The sequence below is a fragment of the Marmota monax genome, unplaced genomic scaffold (assembly GCF_021218885.2).
Source record: "Marmota monax isolate L192 unplaced genomic scaffold, Marmota_monax_Labrador192_F-V1.1 WCK01_AAM20220418_F8-fsc00897, whole genome shotgun sequence".
Lineage (NCBI taxonomy): Eukaryota > Metazoa > Chordata > Mammalia > Rodentia > Sciuridae > Marmota > Marmota monax.
In genome coordinates, this window is record NW_026693297.1 from 99,062 (window position 1) to 109,205 (window position 10,144).

The window sequence follows — 10,144 nt, forward strand, 5'->3', positions numbered from 1 at the left end:
TGCAGAGGAAGGAGAGGGCAGAGGTAACCTCTCTCTTTGGTTTCCTCCCTCCCAGCCTCTGCCTTCATATCTCACACAGACTGCAAAAACAACCCAGCTTCTTGCCAAGAGTAGAGTTAGGCCAACTGAATTTCAGCTCTTGCTGCCTCAGCCTCCTCCTTCTCACTGGCTGAAAACTCAGGGAGGGAATCTTGACCCCTGGCCCTTCTCCTCTAGAGAGAAACACTCAGCAACTAGCCAGGGAGTGGGCAGGACCACCACAGCCACAAACATCAGGGGGTCTTGGGGGCGGAGCCAGGGCAATTAAAGGGAAGGTTTGCCAGTGGCAGGATTGGGGCCAGTGGGGAGCTAGACATCACCACAGGGGTCCTGATTTGAAGTCCACCCCTGACAGATACCTGAGTTGGGGTTCTGGCCCTGGCTGCGGGGGAGAGTCAGGAGGGTTGCAGAAAGTGTACAGCACCAGACATGGTGGCTTACCTCCCAGCTTTCCCTCCACAGTCCCCTGGGAGGAGGGAGGCGGGGTGGAGGCTGAACTCAGAACCCAGTTTTCCTGAAAAGTCTCTTTCCTTGTTTCTCCTAGTCCCTCCCAATTCCTCCCACGCTGTGCAGCAGCTTCCAGGCTCTGGGCCCTAGAGCCAGGTTCCAGGCCAGAGAAAAGCCCACTGCCCCCCCCCCTCTCTCTCTCTCTCTCTCTCTCTCTAGTTGAGGGCAGGGGAACAAAGCTAAAGCCTAGGCTATTCTAGGGAGCCACTCTTCTGCTGGGAGTTAGAGGGGTCATTGGTCAGCTGGCTAGCTGCCAACCTCACTGGCCTTAATAGCCAGCTCTTTCCTTGGTGACCCCCCTGCCCCACTTTTTTCTCTTTTCTTTCTTTCTTTTTTCTTTTTTTTTTTAATTGAGATGGGATCTCTATATGTTGCCCAGGTTGGTCTTTAACTCATTGGCTGAAGTGATCCTATTGCCTCAGCCTTCTGAATAGCTGGGACTACAGGTGTATACGACCACACCCAGCCCTTACTCTTTTCTCTGCCTCTTTGGCGGCTATCATGTTTCCCAGGTATCCATCATGGCTGCCCAAGGAGCTGCTTGTAGAGGAGAAGGGCTTCCTGCATGAAGAAAATCCTTCCTAGATGTACTAGACCTGAGGACTTGGCAGGAGCAGCCGGGGGCTCAGGTTCACCTGGTTGCCAGAGAAAGCTCCCATTCTCCCTTATCCAAGCCTTTTGAGAGGACTCACCTCAGCTTGAGAACAGGAGCTCTCCTTCTCCTTCGGTAGTGGTGGGGATAGAACACAAGGTTTTGTACATGCTGGGCAAGCGCTCTACCACTGAGCTATATCCCCAGTCCCTGGAGACTTTTTTCACTACCATGGTAGGTGCTACTCTGAAGGGAGTATACTGGAAGTTGCACATCTACCCATCTCTCTGATGTTCAGGGTGGGCAGATGAAACTAGCAATGGATAAGTGACCCTGAGTTAATTTTTTTTCTTTCTTTCTTTTCTTTTCTTTTTTTTTTATGGTACTGGGGATTGAACCCAGGGCCTTGTGTATGCAAGGCAAGCACTTTACCAACTGAGCTATATCCCCAGACCCCCCTTAGTTAATTTCTAAGCTTCATTTTCCTCTTCAGTAAAAGAAGGGAAGATTAAGACGATCTTCATATTCTCCTCTGTTATCTTCTGTGGAATCCATGGGCCACCCTCGAGCACTGTGGATGAAGGGTAGGGGCTGTCATTCCTCCTCCAGGGCTCAGCTTCACCTTTGCCCCATTATTTAAGGACCTCAAAGCACTTTCACCATGAAGTTCCCCTTGGTTGTCCTTTTTATTTCCCAGATAAAGGGAAATGACTCACCCAGAAGTCACCTCGAGTGGGTGGGGTGGTGTCATACAAGCAAACAGGGAGTCCTAGGGATATCCCCACCTCCTTGACACTCTTTTCCCTTGGGGTGTTCTCCCTAAGGGGAGTAGAAGGGAAAAGGGGTCACATTGCCTTTCCATCTCAGGCCTTAGCCCAGCAGCAAAAGCAGCTTAAGCTCTTGACTCCAGGGAAATCTCCCTCCCCTGTTTGTCTCTCTCCCCGTGTCACCAGTAACCTCAGGGCGAGGTCAGCCCTGCAATCACGTGAAGCTCTCACGTTTGCAAAGTTTGCAGAAAGGGCCTTTTAAGCTTTGATCTCCCAGGGAGCAGACAAGCTTGCCAGTCCCTCCCCAGGAATTCACATGCCCTTGCCATACAGGCTTTCCAAACACGCCACCCTGACTCTTCAGCGCACCCCACCCCTCTCCACTTTCAGCTCCTCCCCGCTGCCAGCAAGCACTTTTGCAAAGCAGAAAGGGGAAACACACGCAGTCCGCCCACTTTGTCAGTGGACTACAAATCCCGATAGTCTTAGCGTGCGCAGGCGCCCGGAGTTCAACGTGCCGGCTGTTGGAAAAGTGTGTCACTGGGGCACGAGGCGCTCCCTGGGATCACATGGTACCTGCTCCAGTGCCGCGTGCGGCCCGGGAACCCTGGGCTGCTGGCGCCTGCGCAGAGCCCTCTGTCCCAGGGAAAGGCTCGGGCAAAAGGCGGCTGAGATTGGCAGAGTGAAATATTGCTGCCGAGGGAACGTAGCAGGGCACACGTCTCTCTTCTTTGCGCCTGGGTGCCCCGTTTCTCCCATCACCTACTTACTTCCTGGTTGCAACCTTTCTCCCTCTGGGACTTTTGCACCGGGAGCTCCAGATTCGCTACCCTGCAGCGCTGCGGAGCCGTCAGGCAGTGGCACCCGGTGCACTGCAGAGACCCGACCCTCCTTGGTACCTTCTAGCCAGAACTACTGCAGGCCGATCTCCCCACACACATTATCTCTGCTTTTCCCATGCAAAGCAGACCTCCGTTGCCTCAGCGTCCTACCCTTCAGCAGGGCTGCAGTCCGGCCACCCTAAGAGCTTGCTGCAGGGTGCCTCGGATCCTGAACCTGAGCAGGAGGGTCCACTCCCCGTCCTCAGCCAGTGCCCCGGGGGAAAGAGCAGCAACCGCAACCTCCAGTCTGTGTCAAGGTCCAGTTTGAATGACCGCTTTCGACCGGTGAAGACATGACGACCCTGGACTCCAATAACAATACAGGTACAGAGATTGCTTTACTGCTATCATCCTGCCTCTGTCTGTCTCCAACTTCCATCTTACGCCTATCACAAGAGGAACTTTGTAAGAGACTGGGGAATCCCTCTGCTCAGACATTTGCTAGCATGCTGAGGGGTCATAGGGTGGGATTTCCACAGCGGGTTGTTCGTTCTGGGAATGCACCCTGAAGCTCACCACCACCGCCACCCATCAGTCCCAAAGCTCCCTTGAGCCAGAAGGACTCATATCCCTGGCAAGAGGAAGCGGAGAGCGGGTACGGAATAGTGAGCTGAAGAGCTCAGGGAGACTGAGAACTTTGGAGCAGTGTCCTGAAACGTCCCCATCCGTCATCCCCTGCAGCTGTGGTATGCCTGGCCTCGGAAGGAGGAATTCTCTCCTTTCTCTTTCCAGTAGTTCCCCGCACGCTCCAGGGAATCAGAAGCCGTGGGGCGATGGGGGCAGGAGCGGCGGGGGAAATGAATGGGTCGAATCTCAAAGGGGAATCCTCAGTGACAGTAGGGAGCGGCACTTGAGGAGTCCGGAGCGTGGTGCTCGGCCCCAGGGAGGGCACCCACAGTGCCCGGGCTCCAGGAGGGCTCACATGGCCGCAGAGCCGGGCCCACGTGCTGCATTTGTTTTCATTCAGCAGAGGCCGTGGACGCCACCCCATTGGTTGTTGCCTCCCGGCCCCGTTACATAATGAGCTCCGCCCCCGTTGCCCCGGCAACGCGTGTCCCCTTCTCTCCTCCCCTTGGTTGTCCTGGCCCAGCAAGTGTTCTGGGCCCAGCCCACGACCCAGGACTGCAGGGAAGGGCGGAGGGAGGGCGGGGCTGCTGCTCGCGACAGACGGGAAGCGGAGAGGGCGGGGCCTTGAGTTCCGGGGTTCCTCGTTGGGGAGCCACGTGCGATGGGCACACGTGGAGCTGGGACGTGAGGCCGGCTGAGGGCTGGGCTCCCGCCCCGCCCAGCCGAGATCTGGGTGAAGCTGGGCTGACTCACCGCCCCCGCCTGCCTCCTTTTCTCGCCCGCCTGCCGGCCCCCCTCCCCCATCACAGAGGCAGAGTAAGATGGAGCCACCCCTGACCTCTCCTGGCCTCGAGTTTATGCTCCCCAAAGGCACCTCACATCTGATTATCCTTCTGCTCGCTTTTCCCCCTCAATTCTGTTTGCTTGTACTTCACTGTACTGCGTTTGGACCCAACTTCCTTATCCACATTCCCAGTTCTTACAGTTCCCCAAGCATCTCTTTCCTCCCGCTAAGCATGATCTTCCTCCACCTCCACCCATCAAGAAGCAGTCCACAGATTAAACAGCAGCTGGCCTCTAAGGACTGCCCCCAAATAACTATAACCCAGAACCCTAGCTGAAAGGATATTGCTTTTCTTCTCTTTCCCTTTTTTTTTTTTCCTCACAGAAGGAAAAACTGGGCAGGGGGCAGAGGGATGATTTCCTCCATGTCCCAACCAAAGTTGGTTGGTGAAAGATCTAGATCTAGAATGAGACTCTTTTGGTGGGCCCCTCATTTCAAAGTTGGAAGGCTCTTTGAATAAAGGTCTTGCTCCCCCTTTGGAGATGGATAAACTGGGTCAAGTTCATTTACTACCAAATAAATACCCCATCCCCCACCTCAGCCCTGAAACTGTAGGAGCTGATCTGTTGTGCAACTACTTTACAGGGAGCTGGGTTCACCCTGACCAACCTTGAGCTATTTTAAGGCTGCCCTGCCCAGTTTAGTGTGTGTCAGTGGGTGAGCAAGACATGTGCCTCTGTAGACACGGTGGCATGGCATGTGTCAGTTTACACGTGTCCTGGGATCCTCCCTTCTCCCACCCTACCCATGGCAGGCCCTGCTAGGTGCTTGGCAGAGGTGTGGCAGGCAGGTCACCATTTTCTCCTGAAACCATAAGAGCAGAGCCAGCTGATTGTAATTAGAGTGCCAAAGTTCCTGAGTGGCCAGAGCGCCGAATATGTCACCAGTCTAAGATCTGGAAGGGGGAATTCCAGAGCCCCAGGCTGGACAATTTGTACTTCACTTCCACCTCCTGCAGCTCACGGCTAAGCCCTTCCTGGACTCAGAGATAGAGTCCATTGTGACTCATCTCTTGGAGGCAGGGGAAGCAAGGCTGAGCTGGTTTCTTCCCTGCAATACCTTACAAGAATTTGTCTCCCTGTTTTTTGGGGGTGGGGGGGCATGACCATTTTATTTTGACAGACCTCTGTTCTCTTTACTGTTAGCTAGCCACCCTTCTTGGTCTATGATCTCTATCCCTGGAATGGTCTTTGTGCAAGAAGTTAGAATTGGGAGCTGGTTTTTGTTTTTGAAGACTCAGCACTTATGAATGGCTCTCTGCTACTTGTCCCATCCCTAGTTTTGACACTGACAATTAAGTCATTGCCTACAGTTGACATTTCCTAGCTGAGTATCTAGGGCAGGAGGTATGAGTTGACTGAAGGCATCATGATTCACACTCAAAGCAGAAATTGATTGTATCCTGCGAAGAAAGGACAGTGCACTTGTTTGGCCATGCTATGCCTAGCATGTATTGGGGAGTTACTTATTATGACAAGATTAGCGATGTCATGTCTGTGTTGGGAGTTACTAATGAACTCCAAGCTTAGGGATTCCACATGGCTAACTTATAAGAGGAACAGTGATTTGGGATGAAATTGGTGATGCCCTAGGATCAAAAATATGGCAGGGCTGACATCCCCTTCTCTTGTATTCTCCTGCCAGGTGGCGTCATCACCTACATTGGCTCCAGTGGCTCCTCCCCAAGCCGCACCAGTCCGGAGTCTCTATACAGTGACAACTCCAATGGCAGCTTCCAGTCCCTGACCCAAGGCTGCCCTACCTACTTCCCACCATCGCCCACTGGCTCCCTTACCCAGGACCCAGCTCGCTCCTTTGGGAGCATTCCACCCAGCCTAAGTGATGACAGCTCCCCTTCCTCCTCTTCCTCCTCATCGTCATCCTCCTTCTATAATGGGAGCCCCCCAGGGAGTCTACAAGTGGCCATGGAGGACAGCAGCCGAGTGTCCCCCAGCAAGAGCACCAGCAGTATCACCAGTGAGTTGATGTCCAGATGATTTGAGGGAAGGGAAGTGAGCCAAGGCTAGGTTGGGAGTTCGTTTTCATGAAACAGATACTCTCAGGGCATACTTTGGCCTCAGCCTGCCCCTGTCCAGCCCAGTCTGGTCATCTGAGGGGCCCTTAAACACTGGAGTGCTTCCTTAACTCTTCCCCTGCAAAATCTCAACCCTAGAAAACCTCCACATTTCAAGCCACTCAGACGGAAGGGCCTCTGCTTATCCACTGCCCATCTCTTCCCACAGAGCTGAATGGCATGGTGTTACTGTGTAAAGTGTGTGGGGACGTGGCCTCAGGCTTCCACTATGGCGTGCACGCCTGCGAGGGCTGCAAGGTGAGGCAGATTGGGGGTGAGGGCAGGGGCAGGTGACAACCTCTCCCAGAACACATAGGCCCAGCTTGGATGGAGATGCTCACTAACTGCCCCTGCCCTCCAGGGCTTTTTCCGTCGAAGCATCCAGCAGAACATCCAGTACAAACGGTGTCTGAAAAATGAGAACTGCTCCATTGTCCGCATCAATCGCAACCGCTGCCAACAATGTCGCTTCAAGAAATGTCTCTCCGTGGGCATGTCTCGAGATGGTGAGGCAGCATTCTCATATCCTCCCCTTTCCTTCCACCCAAACCTTCTGACCTAATCCCTCCCTTAAGAAAAACAGTCCTAGGGCTGGGGACATAGCTCAGTTGGTAGAGTGCTTACCTTTCATGCACAAGGCCCTGGGTTCAATCCCCAGCACCACAAAAAAAAAAAAAAAAAAAACAGTCCTAAACTGAGACACATGGTACCGTGAATCTCATTTGCATGGAGGATGCCCCTATGTTATCCTCTTGGGTAAACACATACTTCTTTCCCATCAATCCCTCTGTACTTGGAAAGATCACCTTGATGGGTGTGGCCTTTCTGGGTTTGGTTTTCCTCAGGCCTTTAAGGTCTGAGGAAGGAAGAGATGCATGTGAGTGTGTTGAGAACTTCCTGAGACTGCTCTCATCCTGTCACAGCTGTGCGTTTTGGGCGCATCCCCAAAAGAGAGAAGCAGCGGATGCTTGCTGAGATGCAGAGTGCCATGAACCTGGCCAACAACCAGTTGAGCAGCCAGTGCCCACTGGAGACCTCACCCACCCAGCATCCCACCTCAGGCCCCATGGGACCCTCGCCACCTCCTGCTCCGACCCCCTCACCCCTGGTGGGATTCTCTCAATTCCCACAACAGCTGACACCACCCAGATCCCCAAGCCCTGAGCCCACCGTGGAGGATGTGATATCTCAGGTGGCCCGGGCACATCGAGAGATCTTCACCTATGCCCACGACAAGCTGGGCACTTCACCTGGCAACTTCAATGCTAACCATACATCGAGTAGCCCTTCAGCCACCATCCCACATCGCTGGGAGAGTCAGGGCTGCCCGCCTGCCCCCAATGACAACGCCTTGGCCGCGCAGCGGCATAATGAGGCCCTGAATGGTCTACGCCAGGGCCCCTCCTCCTATCCTCCTGCCTGGCCCCCCGGCCCTCCTCACCACAACTGCCACCAGCCCAATAGCAATGGGCACCGTCTGTGCCCCACCCACGTGTACGCAGCCCCAGAAGGCGAGGCACCTGCCAACAGTCCGCGGCAAGGCAACTCCAAGAATGTTCTGCTGGTGAGGACATGGGAAGGGGTGGAGAGGGCTGGGGGCCTGGAAGAACAGACTAAATATAGGACAGCTGGGTATTCCTGGAGGCTAAGTGTGGTGATATTCTCTTCCCAGGTGAGGGTGTCCTGCCCTGCAGTCTGGGCTCTGCCTGGGAATCCCTGATCTCCACTTGGCACCTAACTGCTATTATCCATTCTCCAGGGCCACAGCCCCTAGCCCAGGCAAAATCTGCAGCCTGGCCCTACTGGGAAACCCATCTAAGCCAACCTGGCTGACATCACCCTCCCCGCAACCCTTCTTTCCTCAGGCATGTCCCATGAACATGTATCCCCACGGACGCAGTGGCCGAACTGTGCAGGAGATCTGGGAAGATTTCTCCATGAGCTTCACCCCCGCTGTGCGGGAGGTAGTAGAGTTTGCCAAGCACATCCCTGGCTTCCGTGACCTTTCTCAGCATGACCAGGTCACCCTGCTCAAGGCCGGCACCTTTGAGGTGAGTGATGTTTTGTGCTCCCTGCTCTTAAGCTTGGGAAGGATCCAGCAGAATGGCTTGATATCTGGGGTGAGCAGGGGCTCTGAAAGGCTCTGGAATCCCAGTATCTGATAGAGGGGCAGAACCCCTCCCATGCCCACCTCTGGGTGGCTGGAACTTCTTTCATCCCAGCCGGCATCTAATTGTACCCCATTACATGAAAAGTGCTACCCCCATTCTAGATGTGAGCAAATTAACTGGTGAAGTACCTATTCCAAAGCCAGTGGGATGCTCCCAGTGTCTCCACCTGCCCCCTCCCACCGCATTGCCCATTCAGAAACAACCCTCCCACACTGAGAAACATAGGGCAGTACCACTAAACCCTTTGGCAAACTTCTGGGGTGTTTTGCACTTGCTTCTCCCACCTAACCCAGGATGACTGTCCTCCCTTCAGGTGCTGATGGTGCGCTTTGCATCACTGTTCAACGTGAAGGACCAGACAGTGATGTTCCTGAGCCGTACCACCTACAGCCTGCAGGAGCTTGGTGCCATGGGCATGGGAGACCTGCTCAATGCCATGTTCGACTTTAGCGAGAAGCTCAACTCCTTGGCGCTTACTGAGGAGGAGCTGGGCCTCTTTACCGCGGTGGTGCTTGTCTCTGCGGGTAGGTCAAGCTCTCGCCTAACCCGGGAGGAGGCAGACGCAGTTCAATTCAACACACCTTTTATGGAGTACCTACTCTATGCCAGGCCCTGCACAGGGCACTGGGGATACAGACATGATTCAGACACAGTCTAGCTTGGGAAACAGACTCATGCCCGACTAATTATAAAACAGTGAGATAAGTGTCACAGTAAAAGCATGAATCAAGGAAGCACAGACAACTATTTCTGCCTGGGGGAGCTGGGGAAGGAGTGACACTTGAGTGGGGTCTCAAAGGACAAGTAAGATGTTGCCAGGCAGAGAAAGGGGGAAGGGCATCCCAGACAGAGGGAACTACAGAGCAAAAAGCAAGGGAGCCTGGCCACACATGGCCTTTTCAGGGGAGGAGAGTGGTCTTGTAGGATGGGAGGTGGCCAGCCTGCCAGCCGTGCTCCCAGCATTCAGGCACCCCCTGCTCTTGGGCGGAGGCCTGGAAGGAGTTGTGCCGCTCCTTTTCCTTCCCCACGGGCCCTCAGAGGGGCTTCAGGGAGAGGCTGCCTTGCCTGCCAGGTCCTCGCAGACCTCCGGTTCCTCGTCAGAGGAGCTCAGGGAGCCTGCCTCACTGCTGTCGTCTTCCCCACAGACCGCTCGGGCATGGAGAATTCCGCTTCGGTGGAGCAGCTCCAGGAGACGCTGCTGCGGGCTCTTCGGGCTCTGGTGCTGAAGAACCGGCCCTCGGAGACTTCCCGCTTCACCAAGCTGCTGCTCAAGCTGCCGGACCTGCGGACCCTGAACAACATGCATTCCGAGAAGCTGCTGTCCTTCCGGGTGGACGCCCAGTGACCCGCCCGGCCGGCCTTCTGCCGCTGCCCCCTTGTACAGAATCGAACTCTGCACTTCTCTCTCCTTTACGAGACGAAAAGGAAAAGCAAACCAGAATCTTATTTATATTGTTATAAAATATTCCAAGATGAGCCTCTGGCCCCCTGAGCCTTCTTGTAAATACCTGCTCCCTCCCCCATCACCATGCTTCCCATCCTCCCCTATTTAAACCACTCTCACTTTCCCACCCTTCTCTGGCCCCCCATTTGTTCTGTTCCTGTCTCAAATCCAATAGTTCACAGCTGAGCTGGCTTCTGTGGTGTGTGCTCGTTTGGGGGCTGGGGTGGGACTATTGCCAAGGCTTGGGGGGGGACACCT

General features: G+C 54.6%; 1 protein-coding gene across 1 annotated transcript; it reads left to right on the forward strand.

Moving 5' to 3' along the window:
- Positions 1–2,478: 2,478 nt before the first annotated feature.
- Positions 2,479–10,072, forward strand: Nr1d1 (nuclear receptor subfamily 1 group D member 1). The gene is made up of 8 exons (XM_046456559.1): positions 2,479–3,110; positions 5,842–6,174; positions 6,441–6,529; positions 6,633–6,777; positions 7,195–7,835; positions 8,137–8,322; positions 8,756–8,966; positions 9,588–10,072. The coding sequence occupies exons 1-8, from the start codon at positions 3,080–3,082 to the stop codon at positions 9,785–9,787; spliced, it is 1,836 nt and encodes a 611-aa protein (XP_046312515.1). The 5' UTR covers positions 2,479–3,079; the 3' UTR covers positions 9,788–10,072.
- Positions 10,073–10,144: the final 72 nt, after the last annotated feature.